General features: G+C 55.9%; 3 protein-coding genes across 17 annotated transcripts in view; 1 reads left to right on the forward strand and 2 right to left on the reverse strand.

Moving 5' to 3' along the window:
* The window catches only part of LOC105714893 (NADPH--cytochrome P450 reductase), a 73,870-nt gene extending 61,209 nt beyond the window's left edge, over positions 1-12,661 (forward strand). For all 4 annotated transcript variants that reach the window (XM_021672190.2, XM_021672191.2, XM_021672198.2 and 1 more), the window contains exons 3-16: positions 536-584; positions 4,729-4,857; positions 5,572-5,721; positions 6,292-6,416; positions 6,771-6,860; positions 7,491-7,589; positions 8,828-8,944; positions 9,046-9,164; positions 10,037-10,218; positions 10,320-10,469; positions 10,799-11,069; positions 11,143-11,288; positions 11,379-11,461; positions 12,161-12,661. In XM_021672190.2, coding sequence (XP_021527865.1) covers positions 536-584; positions 4,729-4,857; positions 5,572-5,721; positions 6,292-6,416; positions 6,771-6,860; positions 7,491-7,589; positions 8,828-8,944; positions 9,046-9,164; positions 10,037-10,218; positions 10,320-10,469; positions 10,799-11,069; positions 11,143-11,288; positions 11,379-11,461; positions 12,161-12,305 — 1,855 coding nt within the window. In that variant the 3' untranslated portion in view covers positions 12,306-12,661. The remainder of the gene's footprint in view (positions 1-535; positions 585-4,728; positions 4,858-5,571; positions 5,722-6,291; positions 6,417-6,770; positions 6,861-7,490; positions 7,590-8,827; positions 8,945-9,045; positions 9,165-10,036; positions 10,219-10,319; positions 10,470-10,798; positions 11,070-11,142; positions 11,289-11,378; positions 11,462-12,160) is intronic.
* A 229-nt stretch (positions 12,662-12,890) lies between these two features.
* Positions 12,891-19,646, reverse strand: TMEM120A (transmembrane protein 120A). The gene is made up of 13 exons (XM_012449025.3): positions 19,501-19,646; positions 17,544-17,662; positions 17,261-17,377; positions 14,614-14,673; positions 14,346-14,441; positions 14,177-14,266; positions 13,980-14,045; positions 13,820-13,881; positions 13,621-13,713; positions 13,428-13,492; positions 13,253-13,321; positions 13,018-13,180; positions 12,891-12,906 (listed from the first exon to the last, which is right to left on the reverse strand). Exons 1-12 carry the CDS (start codon positions 19,579-19,581, stop codon positions 13,067-13,069), a joined length of 1,032 nt encoding a protein of 343 aa, XP_012304448.1. The 5' UTR covers positions 19,582-19,646; the 3' UTR covers positions 12,891-12,906; positions 13,018-13,066.
* Positions 19,647-21,310: 1,664 nt separating this feature from the next.
* STYXL1 (serine/threonine/tyrosine interacting like 1) overlaps positions 21,311-27,894 on the reverse strand; it is a 55,579-nt gene continuing 48,995 nt past the window's right edge. For 11 of the 12 annotated variants that reach the window (XM_064375685.1, XM_064375677.1, XM_064375682.1 and 8 more), the window contains 2 exons: positions 27,339-27,451; positions 21,311-21,565 (listed from right to left, as the gene is read on the reverse strand). In XM_064375685.1, the coding sequence (XP_064231755.1) occupies positions 21,434-21,565; positions 27,339-27,451 (245 nt within the window). In that variant the 3' untranslated portion in view covers positions 21,311-21,433. The remainder of the gene's footprint in view (positions 21,566-27,338; positions 27,452-27,894) is intronic. The other variant, XM_064375684.1, reaches the window with a different exon arrangement.

Consider the following 27,894-nt stretch of genomic DNA (forward strand, 5'->3'; position numbering starts at 1 on the left):
GTGATGCAGGGAACAGACTCTGAGGGGACTCGTGTGCCTGGATCCTGTGGGTCATGGGAGCTGTTGAAGGTTTTAGAGCGGAGCAGCGCAGTGGCAGGTGTGTGACTCAGGGTCTGGAGAAGGAAGAGGTGAAGAGGTGGAAGGGGGAGGTGAGGCGAGGCCAGGGGGACCTGGGCTGTGGGTGGAGAGGAAGAGGGAAGTGGAAACCTTGGCTATTCTTTGAGGGAAACAAGCCTGTATTTATTTGGATGCTGGAGAGGTCTTGACTTTGCAAAGCACTGGTGTCACAGGAGGCTTTGCTGTAGGGGAAATGGGAAGGGTGAGCTGGCGCAGGAGGCCAGGAAACCCAGGTGCTGGACTAGAGGCCAGCTGCTGGCTCAGCCCCTGGGGAGTGGCACAGGACACAGCTGGAACGTCCCCTCCCTGTGCCACCCCAGCATCCCATGAAACCTGCATCTAAGGACACCCATGTCCCACGACACCCACATCCCACAACACCTGCCTCCCAGGCTCATTGGACACTTTTGTCTTATAGGACTTCCTCTGTCAAAGAGAGCAGCTTCGTGGAAAAGATGAAGAAAACGGTGAGTTTCCTGCATGTCTTTGCTCTTCTCAGGAAGCCTTGGGCATGTAAGCAAGTCCAGCAAATGGCTGGCGTCACCGCACAGAGGAGGTCCGGGGCCAGGAGAGAGCCCAGCCTGCCTCACTTGGGAGTGCATTCTCGTCTACCCCGGGCCCTGAAGCAGCTCTGCAGCTGCTGGACAGTTCGTTTCCTTGAATGTTTACTTTTTGAACAAACCGAAGTCTAAGAACGGACCCTCCCTCTAACTCATGAGCTGCCCTTTTTCTCCCTTTTGGTCTCAGACTGTCCAGGAGCAAAGGTAAATCTCACATAGCTGCGGTCAGGGCACCACTGCCATTTTATCTCTGTTTTTGTTAATTTTTTTTTTTTTTCGAGATGGATGCTCGCTCTGTCACCCCTGCTGGAGTACAGTGGTGCGATCTCAGCTCACTGCAATCTCCGCCTCCCGGGTTCAAGCAATTCTCCTGCCTCAGCCTCCCGAGTAGCTGGGAGTACAGGTGCACACCACTATGCCCGGCTGATTTTTGTATTTGTTTAGTAGAGATGAGGTTTCACCATGTTAGCCAGGCTGGTCTCGAACTCCTGATCTCAAGTGATCCGCCCACCTCAGCCTCCCAAGGTGCTGGGATTACAGGCCTGAGCCACTGGACTCAGCCAATTTAACTGTTGAGTTTTAGGCGTCAGTACTACATTTACATGATTAAAATAGAAACATCCACTGTCCGGTGGAGAACTCCCCTCTGCTGCCCACTCATCCCCACTGTTCTTATTATTTGTGGATCCTTCTAGAGTTCCTGTATGTACATACAAATAAAACACAGACCCGTATTTTTCACTTCTCTTATTTTTTAATTAAAAAACCTCCCTTTTTTGTTTTAGAGACAGGATCTCACTGTATTGCCCAGGCTGGAGTGCAGTGGCACCATCATAGCTCACTGCAGCCTCAAACTCCCAGACTCAAGCGATCCTCCTACCACAGCCTCCGAAGTAGCTGGGACTATAGATAGGCACACACGACCATGCTTGGCTGATTTTTTAATTTATGCTTCGTAGGAACAGGTTCTCGCTATGTTACCCAGGCTGGTCTTGAACTCCTGGCCTCAAGCAGTCCTTCTGCCCCAGCCTCCCAAAGTGCTGGGATTACAGGCGTGAGCCGTTGCATCTGGCCTACACTTTTCTTAAAACACAAAAGGTGGCATATTATATGCATTGTTTCAGACCTTGCTTTAAAAATATATATATACATATATATGTGTGTGTGTTATATATGTTATATATATGTGTGTGTGTAATATGTTATATATATATGTCTCAGAGATCCACATCAATACAAAGATTCTGCCATCATTATTATTATTATTATTTTAACATTCTTTGAGTCCGAAACTCGAATTCAGCTGCCATCATTATTTTAGCTGTATCATGATTCCATTGTATGGCCGTCTGGATGTGCTGTAATGTATTTAACTCTGCCCTGTGAAAGGTGGGCGCTGGCGATGTTTCTACTCTTTGGCCGTTAACAACAGTGCTGCTGTGCATACATAGCTCAGTTTGCACCTTTACAAATACAAAGCACTCCCGGAAGTGGAATTGCTGATGGGAAGGGAGATGTGTTTTCAGTCATGATAGCAGCTGCCAAATCGTTCCTGTAGGAGTCACACCGTGGCACGCGCTCAAGAATAGCAACGTGTGAGAAAACTCTTCCCCACAGCCTTGCCAACAGTTTATGAAAATCTAGATTTTTGCCAGTTTTCTAGGTTAAAAAAAAAAAACACCTCTGTATAGTTGTAGTTTACATTTTTATGAATGAGACTAAGGAGGTCTTTGCCCATCTAGATAGCTTTGTTCTTTTTTTTTTTTGGTGAGACAGAGTCTCACTTTCTTGCCCAGGCTGGAGTGGAATGGCATGATCTCAGCTCACTGCAATCTCCTCCTCCCGGGTTCAAGTGATCCTCCTGCCTCAGCCTCCCGAGTAGCTGGGATTACAGGCATGCGCCACCACACCCAGCCAATTTTTTTGTGTTTTTAGTAGAGACAGGGTTTTGCCATGTTGCTCAGGCTGGTCTCAAACTCCTAGGCTCGAGTCGGGCTGCTATCTCGGCCTCCCAAAGTACTGGGATTACAGAAGTGGGCTGCTGCACCTGGCCCCGTAAGTTTTATCTTGTATGAGTTGGGATTCAGTGTGAAAACTAGAGACCACTTTAGGCATTTTAATCTGGAAGGGATTTCACACAGGGAAGGGGGCGCTTGCTTCCCAGTTACTGGAGGGGCTGAAGAGGCAGATTTGAGGTTGGTCTCTAAGATATAACAGAAGTGACCTGCAAGGTAGCTGCTCCCTTCAAATCCAGTCTGAAACTGTTGAGTTCAGGACGCACCATGTGTAGCTGTGATCCAGGATTAGAAGCTGCTACTTTTTTGTTTTGTTTTGCTTTTTTGAGATGGAGTCTCACTCTGTTGCCCAGGCTGAAGTGCAGAATCTCGGCTGACTGCAACCTCTGCCTCCCGGGTTCAAGTGATTCTCCTGCCTCAGCCTCCTGAGTAGCTGGGATTACAGGCATGCGTCACCATGCCCAGCTAATTTTTGTATTTTTACTAGAGACAGCGTTTCACCATGTTAGTCAGGCTGGTGTCGAACTCCTGACCTCGTGATCCGCCGACCTTGGCCTCCCAAGATTAGAAGCTATTTCTGGAACTGCCTCTGAACATCTCATAAGCCAGTAGCCAGGACTGGGAACTTGCTACCAAAACGATTAGAAATCCCTCAGGCACTGAAGAACAGGCACCCCAGAGAACCTCTTATCAGCATGAGGGGCCAGGAAGCCTTTGCCTCCCTTTCACCCTTCAGATCTTGCAAAGCACGTCCAATTGGCTGAACTGAATTGACTGTAACTCCAGCCCTAAGGGGCTCTGGGGAACAGGATTTCAGGCTTTTGAACAGCTGCTGTAGGAGGAGGGTGGATGGAAGAGCATGAGCCAACCCCTAGTACCGTTTCTTGTTGTCTATAATTTTATAGTGAATATGTATGATAATCAACCAGAAAAACACACCCAGAACTCCCCATTCGGAGACTCTTGGTATATTTCTTGCCAATCTGTTTTCTTTGTGCATGTGGGTTAGAAATAATATATGTATGTTTGCATATACGTATCTATTATTTATATAACAGAATGGGATTGTACAGCCAGCCCTGCATATCCGTGAGTTCTGAGTTCAGAATTCAACTGCAGATTGAAAATATTTGGAGGAAAAAATGGATGGTGGTATCTGTCCTGAACACGTACTGTCATGTGACTGTTCCCTAAGCAATACAGCATAGCAACTGTTTACAGAGAATTTACATTGCATTAGGTATTATATTAATAAGTAATCTAGAGATGACTTAAAGTATGTGGGAGGATGTGTATAGTTACATGCAAATATATGACATCATTTTATAGCAGGGACTTGAGCATCCTTGGAATTTTTTTTTTTTTTTTTTTTTTTTGAAGTGGAGTCTCGCTCTGTCATCCAGGCTGGAGTGCAGTGGTGGTATAATCTCAGCTCACTGCAACATCCACCTCCCGGGTTCAAGCTGTTCTCCTGCTCAGCCTCCTGAATAGCTGGGATTACAGGTGCACGCTACCACACCTGGCTAATTTTTATATTTTTAGTAGAGATGGGGTTTCCCCATGTTGGCCAGGCTGGTCTCAAACTCCTGACCTCAAGTGATCAGCCCACCTCGGCCTCCCAAAGTGCTGGGATTATAGGCGTGAGCCACCCACCTGGCGGCATCTTTGGATTTAAGTATCTATGGGAGGTCCTGGAACCAATCCCCACAGATACCAAGGGATGAGTGAGCTGTACGTTGCCTACCTTCTTTTTTTACTTAAACTTTTGTTTTCCCGTCTCATGAAAACGTGTCAGAAGTGTGATCTTGATTAGCCGCATTTGTGAGATTGCCTTGGTGACCTTTGCCCTCCTTTACCACAGTGGCTGTGACAATGAAGAGCCAGTCCAGGAGAAACTTAGAAAGGACTCAAAACAAGGGAGGAAAGGGGACGGCCTGGAGGGCCCCCCCACCCCCGCCGGGCCTGCCCTGTGGGTGTCCACTGGAGCCGTGGCTGAGGTCTGTGGCTCTCACCAACCCTGCGTCTGCCTTCCTTAGGGGAGGAACATCATCGTGTTCTATGGCTCCCAGACGGGGACTGCGGAAGAGTTTGCCAACCGCCTGTCCAAGGACGCCCACCGCTATGGGATGCGAGGCATGGCAGCGGACCCTGAGGAGTACGACTTGGTAACTGCCACCGAGCGCTGGCCCCAGATGGAGGCAGTGGGCAGGACAGAGGGAGCAGGTTTATAGGCACCCTCAGCAGTGGGAGGCCGGGAGGGAGTGGGGTCCCGGGAAGACGTCCTTGGAAGTTGCCTTCCTGTGGGGGTCATTGCCATCCCTGCAGCTGCAGCCATGTGCCGGGCGTCCTTTCCCCAGGACCAGCCCCCACCGAGCGCCAGCAGCTGTCCCGTGGCCACCCTATCTCCCAAACCAAAGCTGCCTGCCCCAGCTGCTCCACTCCCCTCCTCCAGGGTCTTGGTGAGGGGCACCACTCCACAGCCACCTCCAGGCCGAGTTTCAAGTTGATGAACAGTTTAGTTAGACATCAGTGAGCACCGGCACCCGGGAGCCCTGGAACGACGAGGTTCCCAGGGTGGCCCCGGACTGCATCATACAGGGGGCCGGGTTCTGATGGCTCTTTGGTGCCGAGGTTCCCTTTCCTCTAGAAACACCCTCTCTCTGCTCCAGCCTAACACAGATGGCCTTGTTCTGCCCACCTGGCACAAATGCCCATGCCCCACCCCCTCTGTGTTGCTCCTTCTCTCGGATCCCACAACACCCGGACATCCCTGGCTTGGTGCTGCCCTGGGCAGCATCTGGCCTCCCTCATCTGGTACGGGTTGAACCTCCAGCAGGCTTAGTCATGGCGGGGGTGCGGTCCTGCCCATGTCTCTGCAGGCTGACCTGAGCAGCTTGCCGGAGATTGAAAATGCCCTGGTCGTTTTCTGCATGGCCACCTATGGCGAGGGGGACCCCACAGACAATGCCCAGGACTTCTACGACTGGCTCCAGGAGACGGACGTGGATCTCTCTGGGGTCAAGTTCGCGGTGAGTCGCCCAAAGACTGTTGTGGGCTCCTGGTGGCCTGCAGCACCTCCCCTGGGCCTCCGGATCCTCAGGTCTGAAACGCAGCCCTCCAGACCCCCACCCCATTCTCAGCAGCCAGGGCAGGCTACTCACGAGACCCTCTCCTCTGCCCTGGACCCCAGCACTAAGAGAGCATCCCCTCCCTGTCCCCAGCCCCAGTTGGCTTCAGGGGGCATTGGTTGCTGGAGACTAAAGGCAAGAGCAGTCTGGCTGGATAAGCAAGACCTGGCTGGGCTCGGAGAGCTGGAGCCCAGTGGGGAGGGTGGGCTGTCCCCGCTGCCCCGTGGGTTGAGGCTGGCCATGGACGGGGCAGGCTATGGGCTGCAGGTCACTGGAACAAAGCCTCTTCAGGGTCCAGAGGTTGCCCAGTGTTCCTCGCAGTGCTAAGCGCCTGGTGGGACAGAGGCCGGCAGGTGATCCCAGCAGCTCAGCCAGCGCTGTGGGGCTCCCCCCCTCCCACCCTGCCCCCATGGCACTGCCTACTGGTCAGGCTGAGGGCCAGGCCTCAGAGCGGCCCCTGTGTCCACACAGGTGTTTGGTCTTGGGAACAAGACCTATGAGCACTTCAATGCCATGGGCAAGTACGTGGACAAGCGGCTGGAGCAGCTCGGCGCCCAGCGCATCTTTGATCTGGGTTTGGGCGACGACGATGGGAAGTGAGTGCCCACCCTGCCGCCGTGGGTCAGCGCTGCGGGCTTAGGCAGGGGCCGTGGAACGTGAGTGGGCTGCACACCGTTGTGTCAGCTGAGACTCAGCGACACACACCACCCACACAGAGGGAAGGGGCTTGCCTGCCTCTGCCCTGCCCCTGCCGGCTTTGCTTTTCAGTTTGCCCAATTCCCTTGAGCCTTCCTGATGCTCTGGGTTTATGTCAGTGGGCGTTCCAGGGAGCGCAGTCCTGAGCTCTGGGGTGGGGTGGGGTGGGATGGGGTGTGCCTGGCACCAGGTATTGCTACCACATTGGCCTCCCCTGAGCCCCTCCTCTCTCTTCTGTCCTCTCCTCGGGCCAGCTTGGAGGAGGACTTCATCACCTGGCGAGAGCAGTTCTGGCCGGCCGTGTGCGAGCACTTTGGGGTGGAAGCTACTGGTGAGGAGTCCAGGTGAGCGAGTGCCCGCAGGTGCGGTGGGAGGCCTGGGCGGGTCTGGTGCCGAGGGCAGCCACCCCAGAATGGGAGCTGGCCATGGGTCACAGCAAGATTAGAAGACACTCCGTCATAGGGAGCAACCTTGGTCCCGGCCAAGGATTCACTTTGCCACCTTGCTCTGCACTGCCCTGGGGCAGCGGGGCACATCTCACTTCTCCACAAGGACACGGCGTGTCTGTCTCTGTGGCTAGGTTCAATTTTGGCAAAAAGGGCTCATTTCCTTAAAATCTGTCTCCATATACTTGGCCAAAATCATAATGTTCCTTTCTGCGCCCTTGATGGCCCCTGGGTGCTGCCCGGGCTTTCCGTCTCCCAGAATCTCCTGGAAGCCTGCCCAGGGCCACGCTGCCTCCCTCCTCCCCTCCTTCCTCCTCGCTCGCTCACTTCCTCCCCCTCCTCGCTCCCTCAACTCCTCCCTCCCTCGAGCCCCTCGTGCATCTGCAGCAGGGGCTCCCCTGTCTCTTGTTGTGTGTCCCTGGGCCCTTGCCCCAAAAGCCATGCACTGTCTTCCCTGCAGTCCAACCCCTCCCTCTTGGGACTGACCCCTGCAGCTTCCCGACCTCACCCTTGGTCTCCCTTTTCCAGCATTCGCCAGTATGAGCTTGTGGTCCACAGTGACATCGACGCAGCCAAGGTGTACATGGGGGAGATGGGCCGGCTGAAGAGCTACGAGAACCAGAAGCCGTGAGTGGAGGGACCGTGCGGGGGCAGATGTCTCTGTGGCCCCTGGTGCACCCCAGGCTCAGTCTGTCATGTATCCTCCCAGGGCCCTTCTTGCCAGACCCTGTGCTGGGAGTGGGTGTGAGCGTCCCTGCACAGGGAGGGCATGAGACCCAGAGCAGAGAGGGGAACTGCCCAAGAGCCAAGTAGCTGCTCCATGCCCCAACGCAGTGCTCTTCCTGGACCTGGCCCCGGGGGACCGGTCCTCACCCAGTTTTTACTGAGCTACGTTGCTGCCTTACTCTGCACTGCCCAGGGGCAGCAAGCTGCATCCCACTTCTCAGCAAGGACAGCGCGTTGGGCTCTGTGGCTAGGATCCTCTTTGGCAGAAGGGCTCATTTCCTTAGAATCTATCTCCAGAGATAGACTTGGGCAAAAACCTAGCATTCCTCTCTGCGCCCTTGATGGCCCCTGGGTGCTGCCCAGGGAAGTCCTCGTGCCACTGCATCCAAGACCAGCCGCCCTGCTTTCTGCAGGCCTGCTCCAGCCTGGCTGGGATGAGAAGCCACGCATTTCAGGGGCTTTCCGGAGCGGAAGTTTCTCTCTTGTCCATGGTGTAGCCCAGGACATGTGTGGGTGGGGGGACTGTGCTCTGTGCGGTCATCTGGGGACCCAGCCACCTTCTAGCCTGTGGTGCCATCAGCTTGGGCCTCACAGGTCTTTTAGGGGCCAGCCTCAGTTTTCACGTCTGTAAATGGAGACACTGATGACCCAGCTCTGGGTCACGTGGTGGAACTATAGAGAGGTGGCTCACACCTGTAATCCCAGCACTTTGGGAGGCTGAGGGGGGCAGATCACCTGAGGTCAGGAGTGCAAGACCAGCCTGGCCAACATGGTGAAACCCCATCTCTACTAAAAATACAAAAATCAGCCAGGTGTGGTGGTGCATGCCTGTAATCCTAGCTACTCTGGAGGCTGAGGCAGGAGAATCGCTTGAACCTGGGAGACGGAGGTTGCAGTGAGCCGAGATCACACCACTGCACTCCAACCTGGGTGACAGAGCGAAACTCCATCTCAAAAAAAAAAAAAAAAAAGAACCGCACTGGTCCAGGCTGGTATTGCCCAGTGAGTGTCACCAGTGAGACTTCCTCGTGGAGATCTCTGAGGTTCCCTCTGCTTTGTGCAACCAGAATGGTCCTTGGGGACAGGGAGACTCGGATCCGAGCCCTGGCCGCCACTGTGCTTCTCTCCTCCCCACCCAGCCCCTTTGATGCCAAGAATCCGTTCCTGGCTGCAGTCACCACCAACCGGAAGCTGAACCAGGGAGCCGAGCGCCACCTCATGCACCTGGAATTGGACATCTCGGACTCCAAAGTCAGGTACCAGCCGCTGCCGTCGGCCCCTGAACCCTCACTCCAGGCCTCCCGACCTGCGGCAGGGCCAGCCGTCTGCCCCTCCCCAGCTTTGCATCTCCCTCCAGGTATGAATCTGGGGACCACGTGGCCGTGTACCCTGCCAACGACTCAGCCCTCGTCAACCAGCTGGGTAAGATCCTGGGTGCCGACCTGGATGTCATCATTTCCCTCAACAACCTGGATGGTGAGTGCCACAGTCACCATCACTCTGCTGGGCCCAGGTGGCCATGGGATCGGGTGTGCAGGAAGGCCCTGGGTTCAGCTTCTGCTTAGGCCTGAAGCCCTGGTGCCTGGGAGGCCCTCGCCCCTGAGACTCCGTGGTTACCGGTTCCCGAGCAAACGGGAGGCAGAGTTGCTGTAGGGTCGCCGTCACTGTCATAGTCCTTTAAGGGAGTGAGGTGCTGAGGCCTGGAGGCAGAGCCAGCCCCAGCTCCCCCATGGCCACTGTGACCTGCTGGAGAGGAGGGCCTGGGGCTGTCCCCACTTCCTCAAGGGAGAAGTCAGGAGTCGGCAGCCCTAGCAGAAGGTGCCCAGTGCCGAGGAGTAGTAGCCATGGTGCAGGGCTGCCTGGGCCTGGGAGTGCTGCCCAGCTCGAGCCTCCCTCTGTGAAGCCCCTGGACCCCACGGGTCACCGACCTGGGCCCAGCCTGCCTCGACCCAGCCCTGCCTGCAGGTCCTCAGCCACTGCACCAGGGCTGCCCTTACTGTCGGGTTCCACACCCGCCTGTGAGGGAGCAGCAGGAAAAGGGGCTAGGCCGGGCCACACCGTGTCGTGTGTGTGGTGGAAGCACAGCAGGTGCATTAGTGCGCAGCCCTGTCCCCAACCTCCCCTAGCAAGGTCCTGCCTCTGATGAGGACGTCCTTCCTGCCTGACTGGAGGCCCAAGCCTTGGCTCCAGGGCCAGGGAGGCATCAGAAAGCGCAGGCCTTGTTTCCAGCACCAGAGGGGGCACCTGTTCCTGCAGAGCCTGCCCACGGCATCACCCCCTCCCATGGCAGTCACCCATCCCCAGGAGGTGCCTGTACACCCCAAGTCCTGCCTTCCTTTTCCCCACAGAGGAGTCCAACAAGAAGCACCCCTTCCCGTGCCCCACGTCCTACCGCACAGCCCTCACCTACTACCTGGACATTACCAACCCACCGCGCACCAACGTGCTGTATGAGCTGGCACAGTATGCCTCGGAGCCCTCGGAGCAGGAGCTGCTGCGCAAGATGGCCTCCTCCTCCGGCGAGGGCAAGGTGCGCCCCCTCAGCCCCGCGTCCTCTGCCCTGTCACCCCGCCGTTCTCCGAGCTCCGTGGGCCCCCATCCAGCCCCTCTCACCCCCACGTCTCCTTCTAGGAGCTGTACCTGAGCTGGGTGGTGGAGGCCCGGAGGCACATCCTGGCCATCCTGCAGGACTGCCCGTCCCTGCGGCCCCCCATCGACCACCTGTGTGAGCTGCTGCCACGCCTGCAGGCCCGCTACTACTCCATCGCCTCCTCCTCTAAGGTGAGGGCCTAGCCCTGATCACGGCAGGCAGAGCACAAGGACTGGAGGCAGCACAAGAGCTCTGAGCCCCGAGCCCCAGTTCCAGCCCCAGCGCAGTCCTAAATGCCTCCCCAGACTGTGGACTCAGTGGGACTCACCTGTGAGATTCCCAAGATGTCCAGCCCTGGTCCCCAGAGCCAGTCTGGGAAGCCGCTGGGGCAGGGGCCTCTGAGGTTTGGGCATCAGGTGGGTGGGAAGAGGCCCTGGTGGGCAGGGATGGCCGCAGAACGGGACACGGTGTGAGGCTGGGCAGGGCCCTCGGCAAGGAGCTCACACGGCCCTTCCCACAGGTCCACCCCAACTCCGTGCACATCTGCGCCGTGGTTGTGGAGTACGAGACCAAGGCCGGCCGCATCAACAAGGGCGTAGCCACCAACTGGCTGCGGGCCAAGGAGCCTGCCGGGGAGAACGGCGGCCGTGCGCTGGTGCCCATGTTCGTGCGCAAGTCCCAGTTCCGCCTGCCCTTCAAGGCCACCACGCCCGTCATCATGGTGGGCCCCGGCACCGGCGTGGCCCCCTTCATGGGCTTCATCCAGGAGCGGGCCTGGCTGCAACAGCAGGGTGAGTGGGCGGCAGGCGGGGTGGGGTGGTGACGAGTGGGAGCCCCGCGCTCACCTCGGCCCCTGCCATGCAGGCAAGGAGGTGGGGGAGACGCTGCTGTACTACGGCTGCCGCCGCTCCGATGAAGACTATCTGTACCGTGAGGAGCTGGCGCAGTTCCACAAGGACGGCACGCTCACCCAGCTCAACGTGGCCTTCTCCCGGGAGCAGCCCCACAAGGTGAGGCAGGCAGGCACCCATGGAGGCGGGGATGGGGCTGGCGGGGCCCCAGCCGCGGTGCCCCACTCATGGCATCACCCTTGGCCCCAGGTCTATGTCCAGCACCTGCTAAAGCGGGACCGAGAGCACCTGTGGAAGCTGATCGAGGGCGGCGCCCACATCTACGTCTGCGGGTGAGTGGGGGGATTGGAGTAGGGGGTGGGGAGGATGGTGCCCTCATCTGCATCTGCAGGTGAGTGGGGGGATTGGAGTAGGGGGTGGGGAGGATGGTGCCCTCATCTGCATCTGCAGGTGAGTGGGGGGATTGGAGTAGGGGCTGGGGAGGATGGTGCCCTCATCTGCGGGTGAGTGGGGGGATTGGAGTAGGGGCGGGGAGGATGGTGCCCTCATCTGCATCTGCGGGTGAGTGGGGGGATTGGAGTAGGGGCTGGGGAGGATGGTGCCCTCATCTGCGGGTGAGTAGGGGGATTGGAGTAGGGGCGGGGAGGATGGTGCCCTCATCTGCATCTGCGGGTGAGTGGGGGGATTGGAGTAGGGGCTGGCGAGGATGGTGCCCTCATCTGCGGGTGAGTGGGGGGATTGGAGTAGGGGGTGGGGAGGATGGTGCCCTCATCTGCGGGTGAGTGGGGGGATTGGAGTAGGGGCGGGGAGGATGGTGCCCTCATCTGTAGGTGAGTGGGGGGATTGGAGTAGGGGCGGGGAGGATGGTGCCCTCATCTGCATCTGCGGGTGAGTGGGGGGATTGGAGTAGCAGGCAGGGAAGGCGGCACCCAGTCTTCATCTGTGGGTAAGTGGGGGCACTGGAGTAGGGGGTGGGGAGGACAAGGCCCTGTCAGTTGGCTCAGCCCTCAGCGCCCCCTCTTTCCACCCAGGGATGCGCGGAACATGGCCAGGGACGTGCAGAACACCTTCTGCGACATCGTGGCTGAGCTCGGGGCCATGGAGCACGCGCAGGCTGTGGACTACATCAAGAAGCTGATGACCAAGGGGCGCTACTCCCTGGACGTGTGGAGCTAGGGCTCTGCCCGCCCCGCCCGCCCTGCAGGCTGTGGCCTGTAATCACTCTTCTGGCTCCCTCCCACAGTCTCCTGGGTGGGTTCGGCTTGACCTTGGCACAGGTGCAGGCCCAGCGACAAAGACTCCTCCGGGCCTGGGGTTCACCCTCCTGAACCTCCCAGGCCAGGTGAGGTCCGCCAGGGTCTGCAGCGGCCAGGACACTGGGTCCCACGCCTCGGGACGCCGCCAGCCCTTGGTGGCTGCACAGAAGGGCTCTTTCTCTCAGCTGAGCTGGGCCCAGCCGCTCCACGTGATTTCCAATGAGTGTAAATAATTTTAAATACCTCTCACCCTTGGAATAAATTCTGTTTTCTGTATTTGCCTGGTATCTTGTGAGAAGATCCGGGGCCTCCACCTGGATCACCTTAACTCGGACCCCAGGAACCTGTGTGATGGGGCCGCCAAGCCCTGTCCTCCCCCGGGAGAACACACATGCTCAGGCCACCTCTGGGCCTCTCTTCATTGAGGGCACTGGGCCCAGGTCTTCCTTCAGGGCCCACAGAGCCCACAAAACCCAGGGGAGAACAGAGACCCCCCCGATACACACACACACTCTGGAAGGGTGCCGCCCATCCCCTCCCACAACACACGGGGCATAGAAGCCCCAGGGGAGAACAGAGACCCCGCCCCCCCGCCCGATACACACACACACACACACTCACTCCTCTGGAAGGGTGCCGCCCATCCCCTCCCACAACACATGGGGCATGGAAGCCCCAGCCTCAATCCTTCTTGCTCCGTTGCCGCTGACTATGAAACTTCTGGTGCACGACCCTCAGGGTGGTGAAGAAATTGCCGAGGAAGAGGAGGAGGAAGGGGAAGCCGCACATGAGCACCTGCGGGAAGAATCGGGTGAGGACTGGGCCTGGGCCGGCCCCACAGTCGTCTCTCCAGGGACCCTGGCTCACCTGCCACTCCTTACACTGAGGGTCCTGCGCCAGGTTGAACAACGTCAGCGCATTAAAAAGCTGCCAGAACTGAGCAGGGAGGAGGCGGTGTTTTATTCAGAAAACCCAGTCCCTGCTCATGCCCAAAGCCAGAGCAGAGGACGGACAAACAGGTGGGGACACAGGCATGACTTACTTGTCCAAAGAAAAGAAAAGGCAGCAGGAAGGTGAGGCCCCGCCACATCCAGGACTGGAAGCCCTCTGCAGGGAGGAAGGTCAGGGCACAGGATGGCCAGGGATGGATGGGATGCCGCCATTCAGACCCAGGATGGGAGGAGAGGAGGGTATCCCGGCCTCCATGCCCAGATGCCAGGCCAAGCCCCGCTCACCCACAGTGAGGTCCATGGTGTGCCGCTCGCCCAGCGCCCGCAGGCGGTAGAGGCAGCCACTCTGGTAGTAGTACTGGAGGAACTGCACGAAGCCTGGGCCGGCGGAGGATATAGTGGGGCTGAGCCTGGGGGCTTTCCCTGCCCCCACCCCCAACCACGGCTGCCTCCGGGGCTCAGCACGGACGTCTGGGACACTCACTCTGGTACATAGAAAAGGACAGGAACTGGTTCCGGAATTTCTGGTACATGAGACCATCAGGCCTAAGATAGAAGGTAGAGGGCAGTGTGGGGACCCTTGGGGACACCGTCTGTCCCCTCCCTGTCCCAGCTTCTGCCCCTGCTGGGGCCCACTCACTCACCACGTCAGCATGACTCCCGACAGGAAGGTGGACACATAGTGATGGAATACCCACCAGCCTTTGATCCTGGAGCAGAGAGCCACCATCAATCACCCCCAGGGCCTGCTCCTGCTTCCCAGAGGGTCCCAGAGCCCCATTCTGTGCTCCCCTCCCATGCTCCCACCCATGGGGAAAGCCTCGGGGTCCGCCCTGCCCACCGGGAGCCGTTGTTGATGAGGATGCTCTCCCGGATGGTCAGGGTGCAGTAGTACCAGACCAGCAGGAAGTTGAAGGCGGCATCTGTCACCCTGCAGAGGGAGGGGACCAAGGGTTGGGGCTGCAGCACCTGGGGATGGGGCCAGGCCTCGGCCAGGGAGGAACTCCCACCTGGAGTTGAGCAGGAAGCGGCAGGTGAAGGAGATGAGGATGAGGATGATAGTGAGGTAGAGCTTGAACTTCTCATACTCGTCCTTGTAGGCAAACCTAGCGGGGCACAGGCCAGTGAGACGGGTGGGGTGCGGGTGGGGTGCTGGTGGGGCCCATGTGTGCCCCCACCCCAGGAAGGCAGCCAGCCCCTGAACTCTAAGGCTGAGCCAAGGGAAGTTGGGCAGAGGGGAGGTGGGGGGGTTGGGGGGTGGAGGCCCGGCCTGATTACTTAGCCTGCTTGCTCAGGAGTGTGACGTTGACATTCCCCAGAACCAGGCTCAGGTACAACCTAGCGGGGAGGAGGTGGCAGGGTGAGGAGAGGCCGAATGACAGAAGCCACAGCACTCAGCCACGCCTGCCAGGCCACAGCCTGTGCCACCTCCCACCCCCGCTGCTTTCTGCATGGCCTCGGTATCGGGTTCTGACCTTGGGGGCTGCAGACCCACTCCCTGCCATACCCTGCCTCCCTCGCCACCTGCTCCCCTGGAGAAGGTGTCCCCTATCTACTGAGTCTTGCCTGAAACTCCCCCACTTTGGGGCCCCAAGAGAACCTGGCTCTCCCTCCCCCTGAGGGCCATCCCCATGTCCCCAGTTGCTCCTCTGTGCAGATGGTCACCACCTACACCCCCTCCCTGCCACCTCCCCTCCAGAACCTTCGGTCTGGGTCCACTTCAGTGACCCACACACCTGGGACCTCCTCCCAAACCAGAACAGAAACTCGGAGCTCTGACTGCTGACCCTAAGTGCTCAGCCTCCAGCGTATTTTTTCCCCATCGTGACCCCCTTATCCCTCACCGAGCCCCCCACCATCTCCGGTCCCAGATCTTGTCAGAGCCGGCTAAGTCCCCAGGCCACCCACCAACTCCACCACTTTCTTGCCAATCTCCTTAATTTCCAGCCTCCACACCCACCAGCTGAGATCATCCTGCCCTTCTCTGCCAGAGACACTCCAAGAGGTGACAGCAAAGCCACAGTCACTTTCTCAGCACCTGCCCCTGACACATGGGCTCCTGTTCACCCTCAAGCCAAACGGACAGAGGCTCAGCGTGGTTAGGCAATTTGCACAAGACCAGAAAGAGATTCTGGGCCAGGGCGGGAGCTCCCATCCATGCCTCTCCTTGTACAGAGTGCTCCTGGCACAGTACTCCCCACGCAGGCCAGCTCCAGCCTCCAGTGCCAACCCACCAGGCGCAGATTCGTCCCTACTCAGCTCCCCGTCCAGTTCCCAGCAGTGGCCTTTCCACATCCTCTCCCCTGAACCCTTCATCCTGTCTCCTCCCATCCCGGGCCCCACATGCAACACGGCAGAGAAGACAGCCTGGCCTCTGCTCCCTAGGGAGCACTGTGCCAAGAGCACTCCTCACCCTCATCTCTGCACTGTCCACCCCCCTCCCGCAGCCCCTCTCACTCTCCGGGGGCTTCCTTCCATCACCCCCAGCCCCTCTCCTGGGTCCTTCCCCTCCCAGCCCCTCCTCTCAGCAGGTGGATGTGCTCGAGTCTTCCCAGGGACACAGTAACCCTGAACCCAGGCAGCAGCTGCACCTCGACCCAGTGCTAACTTCCACTTCCTAGTTCCTAGTTGTCTCCCTCCGCTCACAGCCGAGCTCTAAAAAGTCTCCCAGACTTGGCTATCTCCCTTCCTTGGCTCTTCTGTCACCCCCAAGATCAGTGTCCACCCGTTCCATCAAATGGTTCTTGCCAAGGTGACCTGATTTCCAGGAAGCGGGTCCCCTTCCTTATCACAGGACTGACCTGAGGCTACGGACACTCTTTTTTCCCTGGCTTCTGGGCCATGCCCTCTCCCAGCTGTCTCCCTGCCCGCAGCCTCTGCTGGAAGTTTTCACTCAGCCGAGGGTTTTGCACTGCCCCGTCCATCCCAGGTGACAGCAGCTGCCCCGTCCATCCTGGGTGACAGCAGCTGGCCTTTCTAAGTGCACACTTCGCCCCTCCCTCTCTCCTGCCTACTGGGCTCAAGGCAAGCACTGCAGCCCAGCAGAGCCCCTGATCCCTTCTCTTCCTCTCACCTCCCGCCCTGAGCTCTGGCCACTACAGGCTTTGCCCATGGCCTTTGTGTCCACCTGCTGTTACTCTCCCCCTCAGCCCACGTGTCTGCCTCACTCGTTATATTTATTTGCTTATTTACTTTTTAAGACGGAGTCTCACTCTGTCACCCAGGCTGGAGTGCAGTGGTATGATCTCAACTCACTGCAGCCTCCGCCTCCTGGGTTCAAGTGATTCTCCTGCCTCAGCCTCCCGAGTAGCTGGGATTACAGGCACCCACCACCAGGCGTGGCTAACTTTTGTACTAAGAGATGGGTTTTACCACGTTGCCCAGGCAGGTCTTGAACTCCTGAACTCCTGACTTCAACTCCTGCCTTGGCTTCCCGAAAAAGTGCTGGCATGAGCCACCACACTCAGCCTATTTTTCTCTTTTGAAATAGAGAGAGAGGGTCTCACTGTATTGTCCAGGCTGATCTTGAACTCCTGAGTTCAAGCCATCCTCCCGCCTCCATCTCCCAAGTGCTGGGATTACAGGTGAGAGCCACGGTACGTGGCCCACTCTCTTTATTCTTTAAGACTCAGGCCAGCCATCCCCTAATCCAGGAAGCCTTCTGCAACCCCCTGGCCTGGGTCAGGTGTCCCTCACTGCACCACCACATCCCCCGTGCTTCCCCTACAAAGCGCCTTCACAGTGAGCTGTCACCCTCAGCCGGACGTCCCCCCTGTAGTCAGCACCGGGCCTCATTGCTCAGCCTGAACTGGGCCCAGGGAACATTTGCTGACTCAATAACCAAGAAGAGACAGCACCAGGCTTCAGGCCTCCCCCGAAGGAGTGGCTGGGAACTGAGCTGGGGATGGGTGGTGGGGGCCCTCACCCGTTCTTCTTGGGCAAATAGGCCTCCATGTCAAAGAACAGGCCTTGACGCTCTTTCATCTGGTTCTCCAGCTCCTGCGCGGCCTCCTCGGCCTCTGCTGGGAGGGAGGGTTTGCATCTGTGGGTGAGACCAGGGAGAGTCAGGGCGGGCGGACTACCTGACTCCCACCGGGGCAGAAGGGCGAACACAGCCCAGTGAGGAGAGGAGCTGTGCCCAGGGTCTCGCAGCACCAGCCCTCCCACCCCGCACTCAGCCCATGGCAGGTGGGGTAGGGGCGCCTAACTTCTTCAGGGTGTGGGCCAGCTCCTGGAGCCGCTTCTTCTGCCGCGTGATGGAGCTGGTGCAATTGTTCTGCAGTTTGGTCAGCTCCTCCAGCTTCAGGCGGTACAGCCGATGGGTCTCCTGGGGGCCGGAGGGAAGAAGGCTCAGGCCGGTTGGGAAGCCACTGAGCTAGAACCTGCAGGCAGGATGTGGGGCATGGGCTCCCCCAGGACTTGCTCAGCGGGAAAGGAGGCAGAACTTGTGGGCCTGCCTAGGGACGACGTGGCTCTCTCCCCAAGGCAGGCGAGGACCTGGGTGTCCTCCTCGAGCCCAAAGACCTCCATCGCACCCCTCTCTCAGAAACAGACTAGGAGTTTTTTGTTTTGTTTTGAGACAGAGTCTCTGTCACCCAAGCTGCAGTGCGATGGCATGATCTCGGCTCACTGCAACCTCTGCCTCCCAGGTTCAAGCCATTCTTCCGCCTCAGCCTCCTGGGATGAAGTAGCTGGGATTACAGCCACCTGCCATCATGCCCGGCTAATTTTTGTATTTTGTAGAGACAGGGTTTCACCATGTTGGCCAGGTTGGTCTTGAACTCCTGACCTCAGGTGATCCACCCACCTCGCTTTCCAAGGTGCTGGGATTACAGGCGTGAGCCACCGCCCCGGGCCAAGGTTTTCTTAGTCTCAGCCCATCTGCTAGTTCTCCCCACCCTACACGGAGGGGCTCTCTTTCCCACCTTGATTCTGGAGCTTAGGCCTCCAGGACCACCTCGTGGACCAAGCAGGACCCCCAGAGCCACCCCTTTGTCCTCGAAGCTCCTCCTGCCTGTCCAGCCTTCTAGTATAGGGGGCGCTCAGGTTCTCAGGCGTTCTTGACATCTTTCCTTCCCCCAGCACCTTTGGCCCAAGGCTTCCCCGAGCACTTTGCCCTGGTGGGTAAGTCTCAAGAAGGCGCAACCTAGAGATGGGGCAAAGGGCAGTGTGGGGAGAGCCAAGCCGGGGCTGCGGCCAGGACAGCAGCAGCCAGGCATGGAGACTGGGTCAGCTCAGATCTCTGGGGAGAAACACCAATGGCAGGTGGCTTGGCAGGGCCGGCTTCATTGCCGACAGGAAGGGGTTGGAGCCCGTCCAGAAGCGACCGCCTAACCAAGCCATCAGCTGGCCGAGGCTCTACTCTGCCTGGATCCTGTTTCTCATGCCCAGGAGGAGTCACCACGCCCCCTCGGACCCCAGCATGTGCCACTTCTGCCTACCCACAGCCACTGCCCTCTCCCCTGCCTGGAAGAGGCCAGCAGCCTCCTCCTCCCTGGCCTCTGGACAGAACAGCCACGGTGGCCCCGCGGAGCCCGATCCAGACAGTTCCTCCCGTAGCTTTCCACTGGCCTCAGAGGGACTCCAATCTCTGCCAGGCTAGAGTGTCCCTGCAGGGCCTGGGCTGGCCCCGCCCACCCCTCCCCTGGCTCTCCTTGGTGCAGCCACATGGGCCTGTCAAGTCCCCTCTTTCCTTCTAAAGGCTCGGCGGGCGACGTCCCTCCGCCTGGGGCGCCCCCCCAGCCTCCCCCGACATCCAGGCCGAGGACTTCCCCCTAAACACCGCTCCCCCGACCCGGGCTGCCTCTCGGACGCTGCCAGCTGCGCGTTTGCTGAGTGGCTGACCCAAGGCTGGGCCAGCCCTCGTGTGACTCAGGTGCCCGCTCTCTCCCGGGAGGGGACGGGGTCGGGGTCTGGGCCCCTTTCCAAGGCCCTCGTTGGAGGCCAAGGTCGCCGAGCGCGGTGGGGTCCCGCCGTAGTCCCTGGACACTGGAGAGAGCGGCGATGGACACCAGGACCTGGGGCCTCGCCGCCCTCGGGAGTGACGCCAGGGCCCCGACCCCTGACCCTGAGCTCCCCGCTGCCTGACCCAGGGCTGACCAACCCTTGACCCTAAGCCAGCGAGACGCGGCTCGGGGGCCACCGGGCATCCGCAGCAGCGCTCACCTGGATGTTCTGGAAGTCCTGCTGTAGATCCTCCCAGTCCCGCAGGCAGTCGCCTAGCGGGCCTGGGGACGGAGGCTGCATGGCTACAGCGCTCGGAGCCAGGAGCTTAGGAAGGCACAGCAACCCCGGCCCGCCCAAGGTGCCTCCGCCGCCGCCCCCGTCCGCTTCCGGGCTCGCGCCGCCGCGGGAACCAATGGGGAAAGGACACGCCCCCACCCCAGCCAATCCGAGGAAGGGGCGGGGCAGGGGCGGGGCCATGCGCGAGGGCTGCTGCTGCTGGCCCCGCGACTTGCGGCCTGGACCGGGACTGGAGCGGCTGCAGCCCCTGGGCCTGGACTGCACTGACTGTACCAGCCGCGTGGTGCAGCGAGCAGAGCTCTGGCCCGTCATGCTGGGAGCAAACCAAGGTTCAGGAAGGTAACACCTGCCTGCAACACTTTCGTCCTTGGAAAGCTCAGCCCCTTTGGGGAAGGGAATTAGAGCTGCTTCTCTCGCTTGGATTTTGACAGCGGCCTCCTTTCTCCCTGCCTCACCTCCACTGTCCCTTCTTGCAGCCACCAGACTGCCCTTCCCAAAACACAAGGCTGATTCCCCATCATGTTCCTGCTTAAAACTTTCCAGCGGCTCAGTCCTGCCCACCAGTAGGTCCCTAATCAGACAGAGCTCTGCAGCCATCTCGGTCTCTGTCCCAACTCAAGCTGGGGCTGCCTGGAAAGCCCTTCCCAGCTGGCAAAACCCCACTCCTCCTTGAAGGCCTGCCCTACTGTTGGGGGGAATCCCACACCCCCTCCATCCCTCTGCAGTGAGTGCTAGGTGGTGGGATGGCATTCATCTCTCTGTTCCCAGCCCCACCCACGTGGGGGCAGGGAATGGCTGCCGAAGGGACTTGGGGAAGGCCCCGCATGAATGGACATCCTAATCCCCTACCAGCCCCCTAGTCTGCCGTCTTCTGATGCCCAGTTTGTACTGTGGGTACTGTCAGCTTTGGAGAAGTGCATTCAGAAAACAGCTTCCAACTGGGCGCCATGGCCCACGTCTGTAATCCCAGCACTTTGGTGAGGCCGAGCCTGGAGTTCGAGACCAGCCTAGGAAACAGAGCCAGACTCTGTTTCTACAAAAATAAAAATAAATTAACCAGGTGTGGTGGTGCATACCTGCAGTCCCAGCTACTCAGGAGGTTGAGGCAAGAGGATCCCTTGAGCCTTGGGAAGTTGAGGCTGCATGAGCCATGATAGCACCACAGCACTCCAGCCTGAGACAGAGCAAGACCATGCTTCAAAAAAAAAAAAAAAAAAAAAGAGGAAAGGGGAGGAAAAAAAGGGAAAACTTTTAAGACCTTAGGAATTTCTAGCAAGCTGGAGATGGGAGGGTGCGAATCTCTCCTTGGTGGACACAGCCAGACAGAAATGAGTGGGGAGCAGGGAAAGGAAATGTGTTTCAAGGGACAGATGGCAGGAAGCACTGGGGATGAGGCAAGGGTGTGACCCCATTCCAGGAGCCTGGGGCCTGGACAAGGCTGGGCTTGGTATCTTGGGATAGGGGATCTCTGCCCATTGGTGGGTGTTGTGATATCCTCTGTGAACCAACACAGGCAACCTCTGGGTGCCCCCAGGCAGCCCCCAAAGGGTCCAGGTCACAGGGGGATGTGGGGCAGCTGCTCTAGCAGGCAGATACTCTTCCAGAGGCAGCCACAGGGGTGCAGGAGGGATGGCCCAGGATGCCCTGGGGATGTGGATTCTGTGAGCCTGAGCAGGACGCACCTGCTGTGTGGCGTGAACAGGCACTTGGGAAGAATCAGTACAGGAAGCTGACATGAGACTTTCAGGTGGCAAAGGCCTTCTTCCAGACAAGCCTGGGTATACACACTCTGGCCCTCCACCCACAAAAAGCCCCCAAGCGAGGCCCTTCAGCACCCTTCACTGGGCCGTGGAGATCAGTAGAGTAGATCCGTGATGTCTGTGATGAAATCTCCAAGGATAATCTTCTCCCATTCCAGCAGCTGAGTCACCAGCCCCCGATCTGGACACATGTTGTTTTTGCACTTCTTGACATAGACCCAGGACCTCTATGAATACAAACACAAAGAGAGAGAGTGAACTTCAGGATTGGTCCTGGGCCCTTTCCACTTGGATCAGAGGCGACTTTCAGAGACAGGAGGCACTTGCATAGTGCCAGCAACACAGCTTAAGGGCTGGACGCAGAAACAAGGCAGCCTGGCATAAATTCATCAGTGCTGGGAGTCATGTTAAATCTGGGGACAGAAACAATTCCTATTTCAAACAGCTCCTGGGAGGATTGAGACAACATACCTGAAACCACCTGTGGATGAAAAACACTATGCCAAGCCTAGTGCAGTCTCAACAAAGGTTTGCCTTATGACTGGATGAATTAATGGAAAGAGGAAGAGAACTGTGGGCAAATTCTCTGAAGGAAAATTCAAGCTGCCCTCTTCCAGGCATCCACCTTAAAGGAAGGGTTGCTGCATGAAGGAGGGTGAGCACCTGGTCTCCATCTGGATTGAGGACAAAGGAAGAGGAAAGGCAAGAGTGGTGCCTGAAACTAGGAATAGAAGGAAATGACCGGGTGTGGTGGCTCACACCTGTAATCCCAGCACTTTGGGAGGCCAAGGCGGGCCGATCATGAGGTCAGGAGTTTGAGACCAGTCTGGCCAACATGGCAAAACCCCATATCTATTAAAAAAATACAAAAATTAGCCAGGTATGGTGGCACATGCCTGTAATCCCAGCTACTTGGGTGACTGAGAGAAAATCACCTGAACACGGGAGGCAGAGGTTGCAGTTAGCCAAGATTGCGCCACTGTACTCCAGGCCTGGGTGACAGGGCAAGACTCTGTCTCAAAAAAAAAAAAAAAAAAAAAAGGAAGGAAATAACGTCACCCCAATAAAGGCCATATATGAGAAGGCAACAGCTAACATCACACTCAATGGCAAAAGATAAAGTGTTTCCTCTAAGATCAGGAACAAGGCAAGGATGCCTGCTTTCGTCACTTCTGTTCAACATAGTACTGGAAGTCCTAGCCAGAACAATGAGGCAAGAAAAAGAAAAAAAGGCATCTACACTGGATAGGAAGACGTAAACTTACCTCTGTTTGAAGATGACATGATCTCCTATGTAGAAAACCCTAAAGATCACACACACACACACACACACACACACACACACACACACACACACAGAGCTAATACATTCAGCAAGGTTGCAGGATAAAAAACCAGCATGCAAAAATTAGTTGCTTGTCTATATATTAACAATAAACAATTCAAAAAGGAAATTAAGAAAACAATTCCATTTATAGCAGCATCAAAAAGAAGAAAATATTTAACCAAGGAGGCAAAACGCTTGTATACTGAAAACTGCAAAACAGTGCTGAAACAAATTAAAGAAACAAATGAAAAGACATCCTGTGTTCATGGGTTGGAAAACTTAGTATTATTAAGATGCCAATACTACTCAAAGCAATCCACAGGTACAAGGCAATTCCTATCAAAATCCCAACAGCTTATTTTGCAGAAATAGAAAAATCTACCCTAAAATTCATATGGAATCTCAGGGACTCCATACAAAATATTTTAAAAAAACAAAGTTGGAGGTCTCACAGTTTCTGATTTCAAACCTTCTAACAAAGCTACAGTAATCAAAACAGTGTGGTATGGGCATGAAGACAAAGAGACCACTGAAATAGAACAGCCAGCCTAGAAATAAACCTTTACATATATGGTCAAGCATTTTTTTTTTTTTTTAAACAGAGTCTCGGTCTGGTGCCCAGACTGGAGTGCAGTGGCACAATCTCAGCTCACTGCAACCTCCACCTCCTGAGTTCAAATGATTCTTGTGCCTCAGCCTCCAAAGTAGCTGGGATCACAGGAATGTGCCACCACGCCCAGCTTATTTTTGTATTTTTAGTAGAGATAAGGTCTTGCCATGTTGACCAGGCTGATCTCAAACTCCTGACCTCAGGTGATCTGCCCACCTCAGCCTCCCAAAATGCTGGGATTACAGGGGTGAGCCACTGCACCTGGCCTGTCAAGCAATTTTTGATAGTGTGCCAAGACCATTCAATGGGGGAAAAGGACAGTCATTTCAACAAATGATGCCAGGAAAACTAGATATCCCCATACAGAAGAATAAAATTGAGAACAGGAAATCAACAGAGAAAAATCAATATACCAAAAGCCAGTTCTTTGAAAAGATCAATAAAATCAATACACCTCTAGCCAGACTAAAAATAAAGAGAAGACACAAATTACTGATATCAGAAGTGAAAGAGGAAACACTGCTACAGATCCCACAGACATTAAAAGGATAATAAAAGAATATTCACACCCACGAATGCGACTGATCAATTCTTTGGAAGACACAATCTGCCAAAACTCACACAAGAAGAAACAGACAATCTGAACAGACCTACATATATTAAATAAATTGGATCAATAATTAGTAATCTTCCAAAACAGAAAGCACCCAGCCCTGACGAGATCACTGGTGAATTACACATATAATGGATTATTATTCAGCCTTAAAAGGATGGAACTTATATAAGGGACCTAGAGTAGCCAAATTCATAGAGAACGAAAGTAGAATGGTGGTTCCCATGGGGTGATGAAGATGGGGGAAGTAATGAGTTGTTGTTTCAGTTTTGCAAGATGGAAAATTTGAGAGATTGGTTGCACAATAATATGAATGTACTTAATGCTCCTAACCTATACATTTTAAAATGGTTAAGATGGTAATTTTTTTTTTTTTTTTTGTGACAGAGTCTCAGTCTGTTGCCAGGCTAGAGTGCAGTGGCACTGTCTCAGCTCATTGTAACCTCCGCCTCCCGGGTTCAAGCAATTCTCCTGCCTTAGGCTCTGGAGTAGCTGGGACTACAGGTGTGCGCCACCACGCTGGGCTAATTTTTTTTTTTTTTGTATTTTTTTAATAGAAATGGGATTTCACCATGTTGGCTAGGATGGTCTCAATTTCCTGACCTCGTGATCCGCCTGCCTCAGGCTCCCAAAGTGCTGGGATTACAGGCGTTAGCCACCGTGCCCACCCAAGATGGTTGTGTGTGTGTGTGTGTGTGTGTGTGTATTTTTTTTTCTGAGACAGTTTTCCATTCTCTTGCCTCAGCCTCCCCAGTAGCTGGGATTACAGGCATACCACCACATCCAGCTAATTTTTGTATCTTTAGTAGAAACGGGGTTTCACCATGTTGGTCAGGCTGGTCTCGAACTCCTGACCTCAAGTGATCTGCCTGCCTTGGCCTCCCAAAGTGCTGAGATTTCAAGTGTGAGCCACTGTGCCTGGCCCAGACTCTTTTTTTGAGACAAAGTCTTGCTCTATCACTCAGGCAGGAGTGCAGTGGCCCAATCACAACTCACTGCAGCCTTGAACTCTTCAGCTCAAGTGATCCTCCCACCTTAGCCTCCTGAGTAGCCGAGACCACAGGTGCACACTGATTTTTTATTTTTTGTAGAGATGGGCTTTCCCTATGTTACCCAGGCTGATTTCAAACTCCTGGCCTCAAGCAATCCTTCTGTTTGAGCCTCCCAAAAAGCTAGGATTACAGGTGTGAGCCACCATGCCCTGCCTTTTCAAAAATTGTGTTGAAATATACATAACATAAAATTTACCATTATAACCATTTTTTGGTGCACAGTTAAATGGCATTAAGCACACTCACACTGTTGTGTAACCATCACCACTATCCGTCTCTAGAACTTTGTTTTTTTTAGACAGTTTTATTCTTGTAGCCCAGGCTGGAGTGCAGTGGCATGATCTCAGCTCACTATAACCTCTGCCTCCCAGGTTCAAGTGATTCTCCTGTCTCAGCCTCCTGAGTAGCTGGGATTACAGGTACACGCCACCACGCCCAGCTAATTTTGCATTTTTAGTAGGGACAGAGTTTCACCACGTTGGTCAGGCTGGTCTCGAACTCCTGACCTCAAGTGATCTGCCCACCTCGGCCTCCCAAAGTGCTGGGATTACAGGCATGAGCCACTGCGCCTGGCCCATCTCCAGAACTTCTTCATTTTCCCAAATTGAAACTCTGTCCCAATGGAACACTAACTCCCCATTACCCCTCTGTCCCCCAGCACTTACCTTTCTGTGATTTTGATACTGTAATATCTTATATAAATGGAATATGTATGTCATTTTGTGACTGGTGTATTTCACTTAGCATAACCACCTCAAAGTTCATCCATGCTGTAGCATTAGCATGTCTGAATTTCCTTTTTTTTGAGACAGAGTCTTGCTCTGTCACCAGGTGCCAGGCTGGAGTGCAGTGGCGTGATCTTGGCTCACTGCAACCTCTGCCTCCCAGGTTCAAACAATTCTCCTGCCTCAGCCTCCCGAGTAGGTGGGATTACAGGCGCCTGCCACCATGCCCAGCTAATTTTTGTATTTTTTAGTAGAGATGGGGTTTCACCATGTTGGCCAGGATGGTCTCGATCTCTTGACCTCATGATCCACCTACCTCGGCCTCCCAAAGTGCTGGGATTACAGGCATGAGTCACCGTGCCCAGCATTTTTTTTTTTTTTTAAGAGACAGGTCTCACTCTTTCACCCAGGTTGGAGTGCAGTGGCACGATCATAGCTCACTGCAACCTCAATCTCCCAGGCTCAAATGATCCTCCCACCTCAGTCTCCCGAGTAGCTGGGACCACAGGCATGCAGCACCACACCCAGCTAATAGAATTTCCTTCCTTTTAAAGTCTGAGTAATTTTCCACTGTCTGTATATGTCACATTTTATATCTCCATTCATTTGTCCAGGGACACCTGGGTCCTTCCCACCCTTTGGCTGCTGTAACACTGCCATGAACATGAACATACAAATATCTGCTGAAGTTCCTGCTCCGACTTCTTTTGGGCACACACCCAGGAGCAGAATTCCTGGATATCCAAGACTTTCTAGGCTAGGCACAGTGGCTCAAGGCTGTCATCCCACGAGGCTGAGGCGGGCAGATCACCTGAGGTCAGGAGTTCAAGACCAGCCTGGCCAACATGGCGAAACCCCGTCTCTACTAAAAATACAAAAATTGGCCAGGCGTGGTGGTGCACGCCTGTAATCCGAGCTACTAGGGAGGCTGAGACAGGAGAATCACTTGAACCCAGTAGGTGGAGGTTGCAGGGAGCTGCGATTGCACCACTGCCCTCTAGCCTGGGTGACAGAAGGTGACTCCATTGCAAAAAAAAAAAAAAAAAAAGACTCTAGCCTGCAACTCACCCCCAAAGTTCACATGGGGGTGACAACCAAAACCACTGGCCAAGGGGCTTTATTCTTCATCCATCTCCTTCCTCTAAACATACCTCTGGGCAAATGTCAGGGCTTTGTGGGTCCTACCAAGCCCTCTGAGATCACTAACAGGCTGTGACAGGCAGGGCAAGCCCCTAAGAAAGGTGCTGTGTGCAAGTCAGCTGCCCCAAGTTCTGCCTGGGTTTGCCGCGATGGGTCCCTGCTTCCCTCTCCTCTCTGGACCTTGCACCCAAGGTACAGGGAGGTTGGCGGGAGTGGGTGGGCGCCTGTGTTGCAGTTCTGGGACTCCTAGCAGTTCTCCCTTGGGCAACACCAAACGCATGCGGGTGGACAAACAGCAGCAGGGGCCACGCCAAGGGGGCTGCAGAACAGCCTGACCCTGCCTGAGTCCCTGGTGTCCAGCTTCAGGCCTCAAGCCTGCAACACTGGGACATGGGCTGGGGAGCACCCAAGACTTGGAGTTCTCTGGGATTCTTCCTCCCAAAGCAGTACCAGGGCCCCACTCCTCCCAGGTCGCACTCTGACCCCGCCTCCCAGGGGTGGCCGTGGTGTAGGCCTGGCCCAGGAATGCCTACCTGCAAGGTCTGCTCATTACAATGCATGAGGTAGGCTATGGCCGCGGCACAGCTGCGGCTGATACCTCGGGTGGAAAAGATCAGAATGACAGAGCCAAGCTGAAGATGAATTCCTGCAAAAAGAAGTGGGGTTTGGGTCATGCCTGGCCCTCCTCCCTGGGGACCTGGGTTGCTATCAGATGCTGGCCTCCATGGGCCATGGTCCAAGCATGAGTTCAGGACCAGCCCACGCGACCTCGGAAAGTCCCATCATTTCTCTGGGTATCCGTTTCGTTGTCTAGCAAGTGGGCATCCTTCAGACCTGGCTGGAAACTCCAGAGAATCATGCCTGGGTAACCAGCATCACCAGGCAAAGACCTTTTCCTGAACTCCAGGCTTCTAGCCCAGGAAGTTCTGTGACCAACTGGCCTCCCAGGATGAGGCAGACAGGACCACCATCGACTCAGAAACATTCAGGAGCTGACAGAGGCAGTGTAGTCTCAGTGCCAATCCTGACTGCCACTTACTGGTTATGGGGCTTGAGTAAGATCCAACCCTACCCTTTCCCTTTCCCCTC

This window comes from Aotus nancymaae, unplaced genomic scaffold (genome assembly GCF_030222135.1).
Source record: "Aotus nancymaae isolate 86718 unplaced genomic scaffold, 86718_ANA_hifiasm-v0.15.2.pri h1tg000012l, whole genome shotgun sequence".
Classification (NCBI taxonomy): Eukaryota; Metazoa; Chordata; class Mammalia; order Primates; family Aotidae; genus Aotus; species Aotus nancymaae.

Coding starts and splice junctions, on each gene's coding strand:
- TMEM120A (XM_012449025.3), bottom strand. CDS start 19,581: ATGCAGCCTCCGTCCCCAGGCCCGCTAGGCGACTGCCTGCGGGACTGG. Junction 17,378..17,543: donor CTGGCCCACACCCTGAAGAA/GTTAGGCGCCCC, acceptor TCTCACCCACAG/ATGCAAACCCTCCCTCCCAG. Junction 13,322..13,427: donor CTTTTCTTTTCTTTGGACAA/GTAAGTCATGCC, acceptor CTCCCTGCTCAG/TTCTGGCAGCTTTTTAATGC.